The sequence below is a fragment of the Orbicella faveolata genome, unplaced genomic scaffold (assembly GCF_042242905.1).
Source record: "Orbicella faveolata isolate gen_17 unplaced genomic scaffold, um_ofav_v1 contig_35, whole genome shotgun sequence".
In the NCBI taxonomy this organism is placed as follows: Eukaryota; Metazoa; Cnidaria; class Anthozoa; order Scleractinia; family Merulinidae; genus Orbicella; species Orbicella faveolata.
In genome coordinates this window covers 25,999,173-26,020,057 of record NW_028301564.1, presented here as the reverse complement: position 1 = coordinate 26,020,057, position 20,885 = coordinate 25,999,173, and the positions used below count along the sequence as shown (strand labels likewise).

Genomic DNA, 20,885 nt, shown 5'->3' with positions numbered 1-20,885 from the left:
CTAAGCCACGCCCTTAAATCACCAGTGGCTCGGACGCCATTGGTGGAAATTACCGAGACTGTCATCAATCAATCAAAATTATGAGATTTGTGATGTTTTCTTCTGCTGAGAAGAAATGCTTTTCCTTGCATTAACAATCTGGCCTAGAGATCGATTTTGGGATTTGTTGTTTACTTGCCCTGCGTGGGGCTATTCTGAGTTGTTTGCGGCTAACTAAAAGCTTTCGTGTGTTTCGCAGATTTTTAAGGACATTCCGAGACAAAATTGAATTGACTTACATAATTACACATCAGGAAAATGAGTCATTTGGTAAATACCTTGCTCCCGGAAACGCCAGGATGTGTAACACTGTATTGTTTTCATGATAATCTGAGCTAACTTCAACACATGAAATATGAATGATTCCGACACACTCTCAGACTTTCTCAGAGTCACTTTAAGTACAAATACTGCATGCGCGATCTAGGAATACCTGAATGCCTTTTTTGATCAATATCATCGATTAAAGTTTAAAAATAGAATGTTTTCGTTGCGAAATGATTTGTTAAGTCAATTCTGTGTATTATTTGCGAATTCCTTCCTCGCTGCGAATGATTTCGTTGATAACAGAATTCAGTTGGACATTAAACAGAGCAAATGTCAAGAACTAATTTGTATTTTTCCTGTCCTTTTCCAAATCACGGTCGATGTCATTTTATTTCTTTCATGTATCAAAACCGAAATATCGTTTCATTTGCAAGAAACACCAACAAAACTCTGCACCTTTACGGTATTTTTCTTGCGAAAGCGGAGAACTTTGCATAATAAACCCTTGCCAAACTAAGCATTGTAAAACCACATAACACAATAACGCGCTTCAAATGTCAGAATATCAATTAGCCCAAAATAGTTAGTCGCCATTTTCAACATCTCAGAAACATTTGGTAAATTGAGATGTGACGAGAAAATGCACTATTCTTCGCCAAGAATGCACGTTCCTCCTCAAATTTCTCCCAAACGCGTACATTCTAAGCTTTCACTGCGTCGAGCCTTGAAGACTAATTCTCTACGCTGCATTAATTGTTTTTTGTTCAAACATTTTGCTTAAGTAAATTCTTACAATCCTGTTGGTCGAAATGTGATATTTTAACAATACATATTCACTCAGCACTAGAGTTATTATTGTTTTCTATTCTATGATTTTTCAGCATGATAACAGAGTAGCCGGCGCCCTTTTGTCAAGGTAATTTCAATGCTGGCCTTATTTGCCGATTTAAACAAAAGACTTCACTGATCACTCAAAACCCCACGGGCAAACGAGACTGTCTAACGCAAACAAAAAACCCGAGGTTTTAATGAACCCAGTGATCTTTGCTTAAACATATCACTTTGTATGCTTCTTCGCATATTGAAGTAATTAACTTTGTTGTTAAGCTAATATCAGTTAATTGCGCTTCTTTCGCACAGAAAAAAGCCCGTGAGCATTTTATTTTTCAGTGCTCTGTGGTGAGGCAAGCTTCTTGTCAGTGGGTTATGTTGAATCGCAGTTGAAATTCCTCCGTTTGAGCTGATGATAAATTTGGTTTCCGGAAATTTGTTGAGCTTGGTTTCCGGACATCGAAACTCTTTACGTATATATTTTCCCGAAAAAAAAACACGCACACTCAAACACGCTTGCATGTGTAATAAGAACAATTCAGAAAAGAACAAAACTTTCTTTTCCGTTTTTCGATCATCAAACTAACCTTGCTTGCAAACATAGATTTAGTTGACGTTTAAAATGACTGAGAAAGGTTAGTGAAAAAACATGAATGTACTGATGCAAGACTAATAAAATAAGACTGATTTGTGCCATGCATCTCAAGAAAATTTCCCAAGCTTACACCCAAAATCTGCCTGTTGCAAAAATATTTTGAATGGTGCCTACTTTATTCCAAAGATTTTTGAGTAATGGGATTGTCTCGAGACAGCGGGTGAATTTCACACAGTGAGAAAAGACAAGATTGTAGTTCAAAACGGAAACTGAGAGATGGAGGCGACATAGAGATACCCCAGCTTTTAATTCTGGCGAACACATGTTTATCTAGAAACTTGCAAACAGGAATTTGCCTTTATAATACAATGATAAGAAACTTGATTGATGTGTCGGTACAGAAGGCAAATGAAAGGACTGACAAAAGTTCTTTAAGTTTAATTAGTTGTGACAAATGATATATTTTCAAGTGGCTGAGCCTTTCATTAACGACCGACCTTTACCGCGAAGCCAAAACGCCGGTCTGTGAAAACAAAACTATTTCATGATTCCCACCATTAAGGCTTACCGCAAGAATGACAACGCCAAAATCATTAACATTTGGCATATTAACAGTTTTCAAAACAAAAGAAGGACGTAGAATTAGTTAAGACCACGAGGAATTGAACAGTGTCTACAAGAGGACAGTTTTTTTTGACAGGAATTTTAAAAAAAAACTTCGGATTCTAAATGAGGCTGAGAGTTTGTAACCCTAACAGCGTATTGAGTTAACTCGGCGACCTTGGTACATTTCTTGATCATGACTCTAAAGTTATTTGTCAATATGATAGATCTAATTGTAAAATTGTACACAACGAAATTAGGAAAGGCGGAATAAATTTTGATTGAAAATGTATTCCGTCTTTTGTAATGGCGCGTCACCACGACAAAGTGTTCCCTAGCAGAAGACAAGGCTCTGGTTTTGACTACGACAAAAGACAACTGCTTTTACTAACTGCACGCGACAATTTAGTCAACACCACTCCAGGTAGTGACAAATTGCTGTATGCATACGCAAGGAATAATCTGTGTGACCCTGTACGGCTTCCTCTTAGGTAGTCCAGGGGTGAGCCGGTTTTAAGAACTTGAATGACGCACGTAAAATAGTGAAGGCCGTCGAGTGTTTCAAACCATGGACAGCTTTCAGCTGTCCTGAGCCTCGCAGCATGGCATGGCTAATTACCCAGACTGAACTGTCACAGAAAAACAAATGTAACAAATAAAAGATGAAATGGAGATGTATAAGACAAGTGGTCATAAACGGGTCAAAACGACACAAGTTGGTAAGCAACACTTGAACAATTCTGAAGTACGGAAGTACTCACTGTGTTATTGTACCAATTTTTTTAAAACGATACAATTCTACAGGTAAACAGAGCCTTCATTTCCGTCAGGTAAACTGCCTTTGTACTGCGTTATTTTTATTTCATAGCAAAGTCACTTCTGACAAGTCACGGAAAGCCAAGCGCAAAGCCGAGAACCAGAGAGCAAGATATTAAGTTCAGCTGTAGTCTTCTCCTGAACTATTTCATAAAAAGGTACGGGCAAAAATGAAAATTGCATCACTTTCCGTGTAAACTGGTATCAAAAACAAGCCTTCGGCAATTTGCGCTCGCGTGTACGATCCAAAAGAGACACGGGTCCTCGAGATTGACATATCTCATAAGCTTCATTTCCGGTCTTATTTGACACTGTGACTGATCGCTTTTAATCCTGGACTAAGAAACAAAGGGCTTATTACATTTTCCCCAGTTTTCTCAAGATACAAGGGTGATTAGAGCTTAGAAAATTCTCTAAATAAAAAGCCAACAATAAAGCTCGAACTAACACAGTGTAAGGCACGAGTATCTGTTTAAGTAAACAGACTTAACTTTACTTATTCCTTAATTAAGTTTTCTAACGAGGAGATTAAAAGAGGCAAGTAGGTCTGACAGCTTCTTAAGGAAGGGGCAGCGAATAAATGCTCTAATTTTAGGGAAAGAACTAGTCAAGCCAAACTCCGGATATATACCGTGGGTGTTGGGGGAGCTTCGTCACAATTTTCGCACTGATCTTGAAAAGTTTGGCCTAAAGTTTTCAACTTCGTGGTTTGTAATCCGTGTTAATTTCTCCATCCTTAACCATCCTTGTTCCTTTATGGTTTATTATTATCTCTTTGCTGTGTTTCTATCTTAGTAGACTATTATTTTCAGGTTTCCTTCAATTTAAAGGTAATTTTGTACGCTGCCAAAATAACTCAAAATCCTTTGACTTAGCTCTTTTAACTAAAAGCTACGCTTGTGTATTTTGTAGGTCTGTACAAGCAATCATTGTACACGGAAAATCTTCGGTGTTATTGTTATTTTATTTCGGGATGGAAACACCTACTACAGTTAAAAGCTTATTAACGTTGTTACAAATAGTTCTCTTTTATGAAGTTGTTTGTCTTTCATTCATATTGTGTATTTTTTTACAATTAGCATTCGTGTGAGTAAGAGTGGCCAAAAGTCGATCGCTTTTAACACAACAGTGCTAAGATTGTTTCTAAATTACCGTAAATTCCGAAAAGAAGTCCTACACATATTTTTTGTTCAAAGTACTCTTTCAGGCTTGTTTTATTTTAAAACGGGCACATATTATCATCAGAAGGAATAATCCGTTTCGAAGGGACTTGAGATCTGCATGAAAATACTGTTTGCACAACTCGCTAAACGTAACTATGTAAAACGTCAGAAGTCTTTAGAAAAAGACTTGCGGAAAAAGACAGCAGAAAAACACCCGTCACGTTTTATTATAAATAGAACTTTTAAACATCTTAGATTTCTACTATATTCAGTAAAATAAACATTTCACAGCAGTTGACTTTCACATTCTTTCCATAACGTTGCATTTCTGTTAAAAAAAAAAATAGAATAAAACTGTTTTCTGACCTTCAGTTTTCGTTTCTACCACAACACTATGTCTATTAACATCCCTAAACGAAATGCTGACATGGTTACAATGACGACTCTACTCTCCTTTCGCATGTCTTGTTTGCTGTTAACCGCGAACTGTGAGAAAAACAACACGTGGGCTCGCTTTTCTCGAACAACCCCTGACCCGCCTTCCACTCTAGTTCCCGCCAAAGGCAAAGCGTCTTCCTATTGGCTGACTCCCCGCGAGCACCTTTATCCTGATTGGAGGATACTAGCATGTTTACCCAATAGCATTGCAGCTTGTCTCGAGTCATTCTTTTCCTTTGCCGAGGTTAAAGATGATGGAGCGGAGGTTTAGAGCCAGGAAGGCGTTTTGTGGATCGCAAGTCCGTAACATTTCTTGCACAATGGCAGATATCTGGAAAGCTTCAAAGTATCGGCGATTGGACCTGTATAATGACAGCAAAAGTACTTTGATGGATAATGTCAGTGTGGCGCGCTGTACCTCGGGTTTGAGCGGTGGATTTCGTTGTCCACTCTTTGAACAACTGGGCCTCCTAACCACTACATGTTACCAAGCCTGGGATAAACTCCGGCGGTATGAGACTTCATTACTAACACTCCTTTACTTTTTGTTCACAAATCGTAGTAGACAGGAACCGAGAGAGAAGAACATGAGCACGGCGACGAGAAAGTGTGACTTAGTTTAATATCACAGTCTCCCGTCGAGACATAACGGACTGTGCGAAACCATAGATCGTGAGTCTCGCCAAGTTGATCGGCAAGAGCGGTATGCGGGATGAAAATAAATGAATAATCCCAGTGAAAGGTGGAAAGGTAAAGTCTGCATGCGAACCAGGCCGGTGCTTATCTCCGGTTTTCAGTAGCAGGAAGCGACTAGGAGTATTTCTACTCCCCCTAGATGGGATGCCATCGCAGGGTTACCCCCGCCGATACCCATTTATACACCTGGGTGGAGAGAGACACCGTGAGAGTAGTGTCTTGTTCAAGACCACAACACAATGTCCGCAGCTAGGACTCGAACTCGGACCGCTCGATCCGGAGACGAGCGCACTAACCAGGAGTACATGTGCACTAACCGCGAGGCCACCGCCCCTTCACATAATCTCACTAACTGCTACAGAAAGAAAACAAACTTTACTAGGCAACCAGTAGCTAAAATGGTATAAGCATCCAAGACAACAGACCGGTATAGCATGTCAGCTATGCCTTGTTGCTTTGCAAACCAAAACAACCCCCAAAAAAGTAGCACAGGCTCCTGTAATTGGCGAAAATGGATTCCTCCGAGAAAATTTTGCACATCAACTTTTAACATGGAAGTTACAAGGAAGGCCCTGTCGCATGTATTACTTTACCTGCAACAGCTCTTTAATTGTCATGTTCCTCTACACATGCGTTTCACTTACTTGAGTTTTGAAAGTCTTTGAAGTACGATGCTCAATTTCTCCAATATTTTAGGATCCAGTCCCTTGTGTTGCAGCAGATTCACGGCCGTCCTGAACCAGAGCTCGTTTGAACAGCTGTCCAAAAATGCCGACGTGAACGCTGGCAATAAAACATTTCATAGGGGCAAAATTAAAACAACAGTTCTCTCGCCAGACAACAATTTTTTATTAACACAAAATGAAAGGAGTTCCATACCGAAGAAAACACAGGTATTACAAATTGAATTCAATTATCTTTTTACGACACAAAAAAAGCTGGACAAAGTTTGGCTACCTAAAACTGAGTATGTTTGTCCCGCAGGCATGCCCCGCAGACGGTCCCGCGAGCTAAGACTAACTTACGTGAATCTACAGACATCAGAAGCATGACATCGACAGCACTACCGAGGAGAGCCTGGTAAGGAGAAGAAAAAATGCAAGTCAAAACTGATTGGCTCAAACAGTTTGAGTACTGTCTAACTTTTCAGCGAGATTTACTCTCAGAACACACCTGAAAGGATTCACATTTCTTATTATTCAGCCATGGCTACGAGAGAGGCCATGGCATACGCTTAAAACCCAGTTCAGTCGACGATATCGTTGAACCCTGCTGTAACCCTTATAAGCTGGGAAAACGAGAAATAATTCAACATGGCGGCGGTTCGAGAGAGCCGATAGTTTGAAATAGTACATGATTGAAAAAGAATTTGAAAAAGGGAAAATGATTTTCGTTCGAGATAGCGGGGAATTCAAGATAACCGAGTTTGGGATAGCGAAGTCCAACTGTAATGAAAATCTAAATCTGACGTCATCTATTCACTTCTTCAAGTAAAGGACATGACGCACCTTTTGAACAGCCTTCATGTACGATAACACGACGTTCACTCCTTCGTAGGTCAGAAATATTTGCTTGCCCTGTTAAGAGAAATATAACATGAAAGATGCCATACTGCTGATGGGCAAAAAATCAGCCTTGGTCATTACTATTTAGGCAATGGCGCACTTTTTCCATGTTTACATAGCCTCATCTAAACACGAGGGAGTTTGGGAGAATTCGAGACAGTTATGCAAACCCGAGACGCAGTCGGGTTTGCATAACTTTTGGGAATTATTCCAACCCCCCGAGCAACAAACCTCACATTGAAAAAAATAACATAGTGGTAATCACTAAGGACAGTAAACATTTCGATCAAGGGAACGTATGAGAAGCCTGCGTTGCAGGCATAAACGGGGGTAGGGAGAAGGAGTAGGGAGCAACGCGGGGGAGTCCCCCCCCCCCCTTTCCATCCCCGCTCTGCCTCCCCCTCCTCCGTTTAAAGCCTACTACGCAGGCTTCGAATGAGGTAAAAATTAGAAATCAACCGGGATAAAAGCTACATTCAAATTGAGAGCTTGTTTTTACTTCGCTGCTTCGACGATCATGCCGGCCAATTTTGTATCTGTTTTAGCTTTCATTTTATTACATTCTACACATAAAATATACGACTCACAGCACTGTTTACTCACCACATCGTCTTTCAAGTCGGTTTTCAAGACATCAAACACATGAGCAAGGTAATCAACTAACAGAAAAGAAAAAAATGACGCGTTACTGAAAACTCGACGAAGACCGAAGACAAATGCATCTCACTTTTGGAATTCGTTGAATTTTTGGAGATTTTTTTCATCATTTTCAGTTGAAAATCTATAAAATTGTATTTAAGAACTGAGTTAAATCGCTGATGAAGTGCAGATATACACCTCCTTAGTACAAATGATCTGAATTATGACACACATACAAGCTACATAATTAACTAGAGATTTCAGCTTGAATTTACATGGTAGTGCTAGCTCTACTAAGAACTCAAGATGATATAATAAAACGCCCTTAAAGGCAAAATATTCCCTTTCTTAAATTCATTTTAAGTACACATTACTGCATCAGCCTTGGGACAAGTCATGAGATTTGCAGATCTCACCTCTGGAGAGAGTTTTGAGTATGATAAGAGATGAGAGAATTCTGACGGCGATATTAGGGCTGTGGAAATAGATTTCAAGCTTCTGCTTCTCGCTTTTTGGAGTTGATCCTTCCTCTGAAACTTTTGTAACCTTTAAAAAGATGGTTTCTCAGTTAGCACTCAAACATTTGTATATCACAAGCAAGCCTCTACAGCACTTACTAAGTGAACCTCTTTTTTAAAAGTAAAAGAAGAACTTGAATGCGTGGACGCAGCAAAAAACAATAAACAAAATAAAAGCAAAAGGGTAAACTAAAAGCGCCGGTAAGGAGCCTGTAAAGGGCCTGTAAAGCGAGCAAGGGCTGATGGGAATGAAAAACAGAGACCGTAACGGCGTAAGGAGAATTTAGTGGTCGATATCAACAAATAATAAGGCATTTCACCTGAGGTTTGTAGAGTTCTTCACCAATGTGACGTAGCGTGGACGCCAAAGCAGTTCTCTGCGTGAAACAAAGAAACGAGAAATCTCAAAGGGACATCATTACGGCGTGTAATGAGGATCAACTAGACTTGACGTATACTCATCTGTAATGATAGGAAAAGAAAAGAAAAAAACAGGGCAGAGGTAGCTGGACTGGTTTACATCTGTCGGATAACAATTTTTTTTTGGTATAGATAAAAAAAATCACTCGAGTCAAAATAAAGAAAGGATGGTGTAATCAGGCGCCACGTGTGCAATGTCCGCGAGTAAAATATACTCGCGAAAATGCGCGCACGAAATGCGCGAGTACACGCATTTCATGTAAGTGTAGCAGCTGCTATCTCTAAATACCTGCGATCCTTGCACCGTCTGCTCCATAAACACGACACTCCAGTAAGTGAACTGTAAACAAGGCTGCTGTACACGAGGATTCACGCTTGGCAGAGTCCCTAATATGTCAGACATGCCTGGTAAAATCTGCATCACAAGAAGGAACAAAGCGTGCGTGTGATGATTAATCACACATCAACATCATGATACTACCAACGTGGGTGGTTAAATATAGAACCTTTTAAAAACTACTTATTATAGGACATCAATTAACGCAAACGAAAGATTTATTTAATGTATTGACACAAATGACAAATGTATTGACACAAAATTAATTCACAATTCTGTTCCAACGTGGATGCAACTAATAAATCCAAAAGTTAATGTAACCCTCCCCTTTGTTATTATAAGCAATTGTTAAGCCATCATTTATCTTTTTGGGTTACACTTAGCTAGAGTTAAAGCAGCTGGTTAATTAATAATATTTCAACTATAATAATATTATAGATATCATAGATATTTTAGAGTTTAAATTTTGGACTGTTAATTATTTACATAATAGATATTTCAAATCTTTAAATTTTAGATTGTCAATTATTTACTTAGCAGATATTTCAAATTTTTAAATTTTAAATTGTTAATTATTTACGTAATAGATATTTTAAAATTTTAACTTTTAGATTGTAATTTTAGTTAGGGGACCTAAATAGGGATAACCTCATGGTCCTCCTTTTCAAATACTCTTTGTACCCTGTATTTGAATAAAGTATTATTGTTATTATAACCACTTAACGTGTTCCGTGCGTGAACTCCGTCTAATTTCGTTTTTTTTTCTGACTGTCTGACTGACTGAATGACTGACTGACTGACTGACTGACTGCTTGCTCTCTCGCTTTCTCGTTTACTTGACTGACTGACATACTGATTGATTGATTGATTAATTCAAGTGAATATGTGGAAGTATCATGTATTTGAATTGCGGAGAAAGAAAAGAAGACATGATTGATCATCACAGTTATATACACAACTTAAGCAGTTGTGAAATGATAGCCTGAAAACTATTCAGGCTTGAACGGGATTCGAACCCATGACCTCTTCCGACACCGGTGCAGTGCTCTACCAACTGAGCTATCAAGTAACTGGGATCTGGTCACTTTGTGAGTCCGTAATATACCTGTAGATGTTGAAGATACAAGTGAATATATGAAAGATTGATTGATTGAAAGATTGATCGATCGATCGATTGATTGATTGATTGAATGATTGCCCACTGTAGTTATTAATCTACTTACTTTCAAACATTTTTCATGCACTAGAGCTGAAGGAAAGTCCAACTGTTGTTCTTGAAGCCTTCCTTGCGGTGAATCCTGAAATGTTGGCATTTTTTGAAGATGAGCCTCTGATGTCCACTCCAGCAACACAGCCAACACTTCAAAAAGAGCAGAAAAATTCACCTGATGAAAGAAAAATTAATAAAAATAAATGAACAAGGTTGCGCAGTCATTTCTGACAAAAAAAAACCTCAAATTTGAAAATGAAAAAGTCGCTTCATTTTTATGGAAGAAGCAAAACTGGAAAATATGACTGAAGGAAGATTTTTAGAGTAAGGAAAGAAGTAACAAAGCAGGCATAGCTCACAGGGATGTTCATCATACCTTCTAGAATTTAAAACCTTAATGTTTTGGTATTACAGAGAGTGTTTACAACAGTTGTAACTTATTGTGGTCACTATTAGATTTTTAAGTTGCTATCTTATTGCTCTCTTATTAAGAGCTTAAATGAACAACTGCCCAAAACACTTAGCAATAAAAACAAGTTGTTGCTGTGTAGCACTTTAAATTGAATTGTATTACTTTCGTTTAAGTTAACAAAAGGTGCCTAATGGTACTTTTTGAGACGTTTTGCAGGAAAAACCCATTCATCAGTCGCAAATGAAACGACTGATGAAGGGGTTTCTCCCGAAACGTCTCTAAAAGTACCATTAAGCGATTTTTCTCAACTTAAACGAAAGCAATGCAATTGCTCAAAACATGCCCACAGGACAAGACCTTCAGCGGTTCATTCTAAAATTTCCAAATTATGATATGATATTAACTGTCAAAACTTGAGATAAGGAGGTAATATGAAAATCTCAAGTAACAGGTTGCCCTTGCTTCTCTAAAAAAAAAATTCAACCCAAAGTTTAACTACAAAATATCAAGAAATGCTTGCTAAAAAAAATGCTATGTTAGCAGAGTAGTGAGAAACAAGAAAGGAGCCGAAAAGTGCACACTCTGGGTAAAATGTAAAACCATCACAATGGTATAACTGCGAAAGGAAAAAGCCAAAAGTACCTTGTTTTGAGAAAAGGAAACAGACTTGGTCACCACCTCTGAAAGCAAAATGACAAAATAAATAAATTATCAAGCAGTTTAATAATGCAAAGGCATTTGAAAAGGAAAGATAAATGAACAACCCATAAATACAGAGGCACATACACAATGATGGATGACAAGGATTATGATCTTTCCGTGAGGATGCACACTGATTTCCACTGTTTTATCAATTTAATGATGCTTACACAGCAACTTAGAACTATTACTTGCTAAAAAATAGATGGCATTTAGAGAGGCATTTTGAGCGTAAAATCAAGACAATTTTTTTCCATATTATTTATTATAGATGCAAATACAAAATTACAGAACCTAATATAAACATAATTATACTAAAATGATGATGAAGTGGTGCAACTAATAGGGGAAGGGGATGGGGAACTAAGTTTGTGACAACTTCAAAAGGGTAAGGTGTAGGTATTGAAAGAGAGTGGTAGAACTGTGCTATTGAAGCCCCCTGTGTCACAGGCAACTAATTTTTGCCTTTGGGTGACTGGAGAAACTCACTTTTTTCATACAAGCTTATTAATAAGCGGTGGGCACCCAGGATTTCATGGTTAGGACCCTCTGGGCTCCCCATAATTTTTGTTAGACCACAGCCTAGGAGTTGAGTGAAAAAGGTAGGTGGCTACTTACAATCACAAAATAACAACAAAAATCATATTGCAACCAGTCACCTTCTTTCCCATGCAAAGTGAGCTTGATATTTCTCTGTTTTTCAATCTGTTTATCCTCTGGCTTCCTCTGTAAAAACTCATTTTTTCTCTACAAGGCAAAAAGAAAAAAAAACTTATGAACTAAAAAATGTTTTAAGGTGTTTGCCTGAAAATAACTTTGACTCTCAATACTATGATACAGTCAGGGAGTCAACCCCTTTAAAATTTCCAAAAACCTGCAGTACATCCCATTTCAAACTGTTAAAAAAAATAATTTATAAACTACTTTTTAGTTTTAGAACAAGTTAATATAAAACCTTCTCTGACTTTAATCAAGACTGGTTATAGAGTAAAGCTCACTGGCTTTGACCAGCCAGGCTCTGAAATTAAAAAGTGTAACAAACAGGCCTTAAGACTAACAGCAAGCATTAAGTCACAGACCAGTAAAAGTTTAGATTTGGCTAAATTACATTCCTACCAGCCTCTTTGGTATTAAAAAAACAGCTGTATTGTTACAGTATCTGAAGAAAATCAAACTGGGCAGATAGCAATGTGAAAGCTGAATGCAGCCTGTAGGAATGTACATCTCAAAATCACTGAAGTTAACCTCTTCAATACCAACTGCAGCTTCACATATATTAAGTGTTTCCAGATCTTTTGTGAGCTGTAGCGAGGCATGCAAAAAAAAAAAACTGTACCTAAACCTCACAAGCAGAAAATATGGCTGGTTAAAAATGTTTTCATTTGGCAAGTAAAATCTGAAGTGTCACTAGCTAGAAGACCAGTGTACTGAAAGTTAGTCTTCAGTCCTTACCAACCTGCAAATTAGAGAGTCTGTGTTGTACACTCAGAGCTTGTGTCTCCAACTTTCTGTTTTGTTGTTCGAGGTCAGTGATCTATGATCATAAGAAAACTTAAAGAAATCAGTAGAAGTGGGTCTTTCCCTGAATAGTATTAGGGTGTCTAAAAATATCTGGCCTCCCACTGCACATAGCAATAAAGTAGAACCCTGGTAACTTGAACTCCAAAGGGAAACAAAAAACAGTTTGAGTTAGCAGGCTTCAAGTTATCAGGGTCGATTGAATATCCAACTTGCCATGTTAACAATTGATAGTTTACTGATTTTTCAGCACTTCAGTTTACAGTACAGTGCAAATAAAACTTATCTTGTCAGAAACTGTAACACGATTATGCACCTTTCCGATGATAATACAGTACTGTGAAATGTGTAACTCAATTATAATGGTCTCAAATTGCTGTAGTGTTAGTTTTGAGTGTCTTTACCGATTACACTACAAGAAAAGCTAATGGGATGACATCCCTGGTGAGTTACATGAACCAGAATTCGAGTTATTGGGGTAAATTTTGATCAAGGAAAACGAAATTTAATTTGAGTCAGCAGGGAATCCGAGTTATCTGAGTTCAAGTTAACCGAGTTAAAATGACCGAAAAGTGGGGTCAATTCCAAGGGAAACAGAACTTAGTTCCAGTTAGCGGGAGAGTTTGAGTTATCTGAGTTTGAGTTACCAGGGTTCTAACTGTACATTATTATACTAATTTGATTTAGTGCCCTCATTCCAGTAAGCCCCCCCCCCCCCCTTAAAAAGACATCACCCAAGTCAAAGGTTTTTTCCATCTGTAGTAACCATCCATATTCCCTGTTGCAATACAGGTTCATGCCCCCCTAACCCAATAAACACAATGTGCCTCCATCCTCCCATATTTTTGCCCAGTGTAATTTAGTTTTGAGTTGAGAATGGTTTGTTTTGTTAGACAGTTTAGGTTCAACCAAATAGGCAGTTCAGAGATGGCACATTGAAAATAAAAAAAACACATAAGCACCCCCCTTCAATATTCCAAATAAAAGTAAAAACACCTACTAAGCCATAAATGAAATGCACTTTTTATGATTATCACTCTGGTAAGAAAGAAATCCAAATACTCATACATGTGGTTACCTGTTTCTTCAATGAATCATTTGCAGTTTTTATTGTATCAAATGAGTCTTTCATCCTTCTGAGGTCTTTGGTTTTCTTTTGGATGATTTCTTCAAGTTCTGTTAGTTTCTGTTCATATTCCTAGAGGTTGTACAAGTAATAAAGAAGACATCGCAGTTGAAATTACTCCCAATAAAAAAAAAAAACAAATTGTGTAAACTATATAAAAGAGCATACTTAAGAATCTTTCTGATAAAATATACAGGGATGTAGCTAGGGGAGGTCATGGGGGACCCATAACCCCCCTTTTGTAAGCCTTTTTTAAGCAAACAACCTACAACAGGTGACAAAAATGACATGACAATCTGGTGAGTACCCTCACTTTGACACAGTGTGACCCCCCTTTGAAAATTATAGGCTACACCCCTGATATATATTATTTCATTGAATACATGTACGCCCTGTTTGTGTATTTCACTCAACCTCTTTTTGGCATCTTATTTCTTAATGATTATGGCAGCTTATTTCGCCAACTGAAACAGAGCTTATTCCAGGATAAAATTTCACTGGAAAACAATGATGTACAGGCCAGAATAGTTGTCTGAACTTTTCTGAAGAGTCAGCATAGTTTTTTCTTTACTACACACCTTCTTGATGTCTGCCTCCTTAATATTTATTAACAGACTTTCACATTCTCCCTACCCCTTTTCAGGGGGGACTCAGCAAAAGACTCATAAGAGTGGGCACAATATGACTACATGATAGAAATTATTCAACTGGTTTCATGTTCCTGCTGTTAGCTCTGATTGACAAACTAAGGTAACAAAAATATTACGAAATCTAAGCATGAATGGTCACCTCAGAAAAAATCATTTGTTTTGAAGCAACAGGCTTTCACTCTTTATCAGGAATTGCTTCCTGATCAGGGCTTAACTCAAATTTGATAAACTGAGGTATTTTGCTGAGAGAGTAAATGAATATATGTTCTGAGAAGATCTGAGGGGAAAGCTGCTGCTTATAAGTAAGCAGAAGCATGAATCAATACCTGATATATTCATTACCAGTTTACCACAAGAGGTTTCACCTCAACAACAGCTTGGCAGCGATTCTCCACTTCTCGTGTCACGACTTTGTCTATGATAATGTCTGTTGTGTGGCTGAGTTTCTCTGCATCTCGTAAGGCCCTTTCCCTCTCACGCAGCTGAACTTCACGTTTATGGAGTGCTTCACTTTCTTTCTACAGTAGAAAATCAATAAATAAAATGGCATCAAATGCTGAATTTCTAGCCATATATTTTGTAACTGCTGTACATTCCAGATGAAGGAAAAAAAATAGTTTAAGAAAGTTCAACACTAAAAAAAGCAATTAAATAGCAAAACCAAAACCATTCATTGTGCATCTTTCATGACTCAGCTCCATCTTTAGACACGTGACAAGTAGTCTGGTACACTTTTTTGAGGATGACATAAATCTACTTGGCAAATGCTTTGCAGTTTTACAAGAGTGGGAGTTTGAACTCTCGCTACCTCTCATTAACTCTTTCTGTGGTTTGATCTGCTATAATAATACATGTAAGCATTTAAAACACCAAATCAGTAAATTAAGGTGGCCAAACACAGTTTTCGCGCACACTTTTGCTGATGCAATTCAGCGCATGCACAAGGATTGAAAAACAAACATGCCTTCAATAGAGCAATCATTTTATTTACTCAACACCCGCACTATATGCAGTATTTTTCTCCATTACTGAACGCAGTGTATTGATGCCTTTAGTCTTTTATTACAATGCTACGTTAGAAAAGGTAATGACGCAAAGAACCCAGCAATTCTCAGCTTTTTCTTTGTTACCGAAAGAACCCAGTTAAATGCAGCGCATGCGCAGTTGCTCGAAAAATTAAGACCAATTGCTTTTGCAGAAACTTGCCAATTTCTAACGATCCAGTCATTAGAATTTCAAGAAATTTGGCAAAAAAATAATTCAGAAACCACGCGAATGATCTATCGCAAAAAATCTGAATCTTGACATAGGGAATTTTTAATAATATAGAACATGCAGTGAAAACGATTTACAGCGAATTACAAAAGTCGCCTATGTCAAAATTTTATTAGAACAGTGTTGACAGAAGGGATTTAATGTCAATTCATAGTGGGCAAAAGATTTAAAAAATCTAACGACTGAATTTTTTTTAAATAAACAAAAACCATTTTTTAAGCCTTGTTTTTAACCAGCCCCATTGCCATGGCAACAGCACTCACCTTAGCCAAAATGTGAGAATAAACCCTTCTGTGGTTAACCTTGCCTCTTGCAAAAAACGGGCGCCAAATAGCTTTAAAGTAATGGTGAATTAGGCAGAGGCTCTTGAAAACTGTGTTCGGCCACCTTAAAAACATGCATATGAAGATACATTTCCATAAGATTTGCCCCATGTTCTTGTTTCAAACTAGCTGTGAACAGACTCCCAACAAGTGTCATTTTTTCCTCCCCAGAATACTCTCAGCCTACTCTGCTCACTTCAGACAAAATTCAGCTTGCTCCGCTCCCCGGTTTGTTTGTTGTTGTTGTTGTAAGGGGTTTTTTTTATCCCATAACCCAATTGGGAGCCTGTTTATAAGCTTGTTTCAAACCAGACCTGTTCCAGTACCAACCTGTAACATTATGCTTATTTTATTCAGCTCCCTGTGAACTCTTTTCACATTGTCTGCCTCTAAGTGATGCTGCACCTTTAAAAATTAACATGTTTCTTATTTTAAAACAAATTAAAGTGACTCCTTATTACATTTCAGTTGCTGTTCTTAGGGTTAATATTTGCCTGCAAATTTAATCATCTGGAACCAAGTGGGTCCTCATGTCACTTAAAGACAAGCAGATTGTTATGGGGAAACAGTCGATAATTACCTACTTAAAATAAAACTACTTGTCAAACCCAAGGTAGCACTAAGAAGATGGCCAAGAGAGACATGGCAAAGAACAGTCAACAAGGAAAGAGAACATCTTGGATTCAAGATATGAGTGGAGGCAGACATGGTGGCAAAAAACTGAGTTGCTTGGAGGAGACTGATTGATGGCCCCATTCTCCTCGAGGAGAGAATGGGAAGATGATGATGAAACAATTGCATATATCCACTGACCAAGTTATAATAACTAGGAAGAAGTCAAGTACATTTAACTACACCTGCTAAAAGTAAAACTACTTGCCAAACCTTGTACGTGTATAAAGCTCACCTCTTTCTCATATGATTTTGATGTTAACCTTTCTCTTAAATGGGAACTTGAAGGCTCCATATGACTATGATCTCCATGCTCTACCAGTGAAAGAGCAAACAAAGAAAATATTTTTTTTTTGCAAATTATAACATGCACTGCACCAAAATTGCACAATGTCCCCAATGAGCTTGATCAACTGAGTTACAGTGTGACTACTCAAACTAGGCCACCTAGAAGAAAACTAACCAATCAAAACATAAAATGAGAACAATGGACTAGTTTGTAACATATAGCTTCTGATGACAGCAAGTAACGGTCTGTTTGACGTGAAAACATGAACACTATTGATTCCTCTGCATTATAAACACCCTTAGAGATTCAGTCCTTACATGTAACAGTGAATTATAATTACAAATCTTGCTCGCAAAATTTGCCTCAAAAACTCGTTTTGCGACAACTAAACTGAAACTGTTGATAAGCATACAAAATTTAGGATCAAAACAAACCAATCAACAAATAACAAAGTTTCCTTAGAGGTTTGCAACACCCCACACTTTGTTGCGTTTTCAATTTTGATAAGATAGATATTGTTCGTACAGCGTATTCTTCCATATTCGGTGCTCGAAAAAAAACCCGTCCGCTCGTCCAGGACAAGTACAATTTCCTCTTGGGCAAGTAACTTTCCCTCCTCACTTGCCCCACTGGCAAGAACCCAGCAAGCCATCCACCAACTACTGATAAATGTTTGATAACAACTTTGTAACGACTAAATTTTTGGCGCATGGAAAGTGTTTAGATGGGTCTTGACAAAAATTACAAGTCATAGCATTGTTTTGGTTATTGCATGGCACGTGACAGTTCACAGTTCAGAAGTGCTTACCTAGCATATGATCAAAATCTGCCCTGATCAAAGTTCTTTCCACAACTAAAAGTAACTGTGACCAGCATGAAAATGCTGTGTTTATTTCTTAAAACTTCAGCAGTATTTTTCCAGGGTTTTTTTGTGAGCATTTACCAGTTTCACAGTAAAAGCGACATAATTGTGTCACTGACAGCTGTAGAAGCTGTACCTGAAAAGAAGCTGTATATTTCTACTGCAAAAACGAATCCCTCGCCAGCAACCAAAAATCTCCCTCACAATCTTCTGCGAATGTTTTCTAACAGAAATATACTGCCACAGACTATTAAAACAAAATTGATTAGCAGTCATCACCAAATTTGACTGAAAATAGTTTTACATTCAAACACAGATGTTTTCACTCAATTGAAACTATTTATCAACTACCTAAAAGAAAAAAATACGAACTTGCCGCCTTTACAAAATCAACACGGTGCCTGTTTTAGAACTGAAGAGGAGAAACAAAAATGTTCTTTTTTTTTACTTCGTTTTTAATTTTATGTGCTTCCCTTCAAAATGAATTTTTTGGAGTTACTTAGGCGAGATGCCGTTTAACGTTCAAGGAGTCGCACACAACCCAGTTCCACAGATTGAAAACATTGATTCAAGGATTTTCTAAGATACCCAGCCCATAATTCAGGAAACGGCAAATGAAACAGATCAAAACTAAGAAGATTACAAGCAAGTCAGACAAGTTGTTACATTCGAACACGCCAGTGAATAACTTGCATTTCTGGTTTCATGAATTATTAATGAGTTTGAAAACTTGGGCAAGTGAGGAAGTGCCCGGGGCAAGCAATATTTGAGAATTACTTGCCCATGGAGCAAGCTGGAATTCAAATATTTTTCGAGCCCCGATATTATTGGTTTATTAGAGAAAAATATTGCTATCCTTTGTTCTCAAGTAACATTCTGATTGGTTAACACTTTTCCAAGTGACCCAGTTCAAACAGTCACATTGTATACATGTTTTTGTATAAATTCTTTAGAAATCATATTGTCAAGGTTTACAAGAGACAACAACAACAATACTTTATTTACTCTATGTCAGAATAGCTTAAAAAAATACATTCCAGATACAATGTGCTTGGACAAAATGTACCATAGAAAGACCAAATTTTTAAACTGAATATCTGATCACATTATTTATTTGATTTCTTCCAAGGAGGACCTTGTGTGAAAATGCTCAAAGGATTTATAATACATTTATAAGCATGAAGACTATGCACAGATATTTATATTTTATCTTTTCTTTCAAACAAATAATTTTTCTTTTGAAAAAAGTTCTGGTCCCAGTTGTTCGAAGGCTGGATAATGCTATCCACCACACAAATTGCTATCCAGTGGATAAGAGTTAACAAAACAAACCACGCTATCCACTGGATATAGTGATTTCAAACATTTAAAAAAGATGACACACCATTTAAATTTGCAAGACATGTTTCGGATACTCAGTATCCATCTTCAGTTAAAGGATGTTTTTGTATCCCTTATGTATTATGTAACTTTTTCACTGATTTGTATTATTATTCTACATTTTGTAATTTACACCTACCTGTTACCTACTTTATATAAAGTCACTCACTTGTAAGCATCCTTTAACTGAAGATGGATACTGAATATCCGAAACATGTCTTGCAAATTTAAACAACGTGTCGTCTTTCTTAAACGTTTGATTTCAATCTTACTGCCACGAAAATTTCGCAACATAGTGATTTATCCAGTGAATAGCATTTTCTACCTTTCCAACAACCCAGGGCATGTCTATGGACAAATATTTGGCCAATATTATTGTTCATGTAAAAATACAAACCATCAACGTCATCTTCAGTCTCAGATGTTTCAGTGACAGTCTCAGATATAAGCTCTTCATCCTCAGCCGCTGGCTGCTCTAACCGTTTGGAGCCCAAGCGAACTATCTCATACATGGCTTTCAAAGCCTTGTTGTACATCCGCCTCTCAGAACTAGAAATTGTAGTTGCTCCATCTCTGCCAGAGTGGGGTGGAGTGAAAAGATTTTGGTCAGGAGGGGAGGGATGGGTCTTCTCTGCTACATGAGGAAATAAGCCATCCATTCTAAATTAAACCATATTAAAAACAAATGTTAGCTTAGTATTAAAGGGTTGGTAATCAAACTTGATGGTGTCAATAGTTATTGTTTATCAAAATAAGCAATAATAATTGGCACCATCAAGTAAGATAGTCTACATGAAGCCATGCCCAACCCCCGAGGAAGAACGGGACGTACGCACCCCGCGAGGAAGAACAGGGGTGGGTATGGCTACACATAGACTACAAGCAAGATTACCAACCCTGTATTAAAAAGTTACCACTGTACACACGTATACTGAAAGGCTTTGTTTTGAACATGTTCCTTTACATCAGATAATTTAAACTTATGTTTAAAGCCATTTATTAACACGAATACTAGCTGGCCAGTAGTCTCGTTAGGCCGGGCACCAAGTAAACTGACCGGCTTTGAGAACGATTTGCCTACCTGGTTTGACCATGTCGAACATTTTATATTCTCACAAACAAGTTCGGTCTAAAATTGGTTTTGCCTGCCTGTGAAAGTCGATAGCCATCCTGCTGAACTACCGCGGTCAGGTAACTCTTACATAACTCAAGATGAACTGTTCTTTATGAAAATAAACAAAGATGATGTTCGCTTTAGCCATGCATAGATAACTTAAAGAAGCTGAAGTAATACGCTAGTCAAACGAGAGGTCGACAATTAATTGCAAAGCCACTTAGATAATGTACAGAAAACGATTGTCAAACGACGGCTAAATTATCATCTCACCTCGATACATGAGGAACAGGAGAATCAAGAGTGCTTGTACAACACGATTACCTTCCCTAAAGAACGCTCATTTTGAAAAAAATTCAAAGAAGAGCATCGACAACCGCTCTTTGAACAAATCAAATATGGCGGCAAAAACAAGGAGCCTGGTAGCC

At 37.7% G+C, this 20,885-nt stretch overlaps 1 protein-coding gene across 2 annotated transcripts; it reads right to left on the bottom strand.

The window, feature by feature from the left end:
* Window positions 1-4,096: 4,096 nt before the first annotated feature.
* On the bottom strand, window positions 4,097-20,885 carry LOC110043427 (coiled-coil domain-containing protein 138-like). 2 transcript variants are annotated; one of them, XM_089273448.1, is made up of 18 exons: window positions 20,731-20,885; window positions 19,741-20,003; window positions 17,048-17,127; window positions 16,471-16,545; window positions 14,908-15,060; window positions 13,845-13,964; window positions 12,705-12,782; window positions 11,908-11,995; window positions 11,192-11,229; window positions 10,151-10,312; window positions 8,880-9,005; window positions 8,491-8,547; window positions 8,069-8,198; window positions 7,617-7,672; window positions 6,957-7,025; window positions 6,474-6,525; window positions 6,093-6,231; window positions 4,097-5,114 (listed from the first exon to the last, which is right to left on the bottom strand). In XM_089273448.1, exons 2-18 carry the CDS (start codon window positions 20,000-20,002, stop codon window positions 4,976-4,978), a joined length of 1,824 nt encoding a protein of 607 aa, XP_089129574.1. In that variant the 5' UTR covers window position 20,003; window positions 20,731-20,885; the 3' UTR covers window positions 4,097-4,975. The 2 variants fall into 2 exon arrangements, with proteins under 2 accessions (XP_089129574.1, XP_089129575.1); XM_089273449.1 differs by having other exon boundaries at window positions 10,151-10,225.

Coding starts and splice junctions, on each gene's coding strand:
- LOC110043427 (XM_089273448.1), bottom strand. CDS start 20,002: ATGGATGGCTTATTTCCTCATGTAGCAGAGAAGACCCATCCCTCCCCT. Junction 11,230..11,907: donor CACTTTGCATGGGAAAGAAG/GTGACTGGTTGC, acceptor TTTTGCTTTCAG/AGGTGGTGACCAAGTCTGTT. Junction 7,026..7,616: donor CCGACTTGAAAGACGATGTG/GTGAGTAAACAG, acceptor TTCTCTTAACAG/GGCAAGCAAATATTTCTGAC.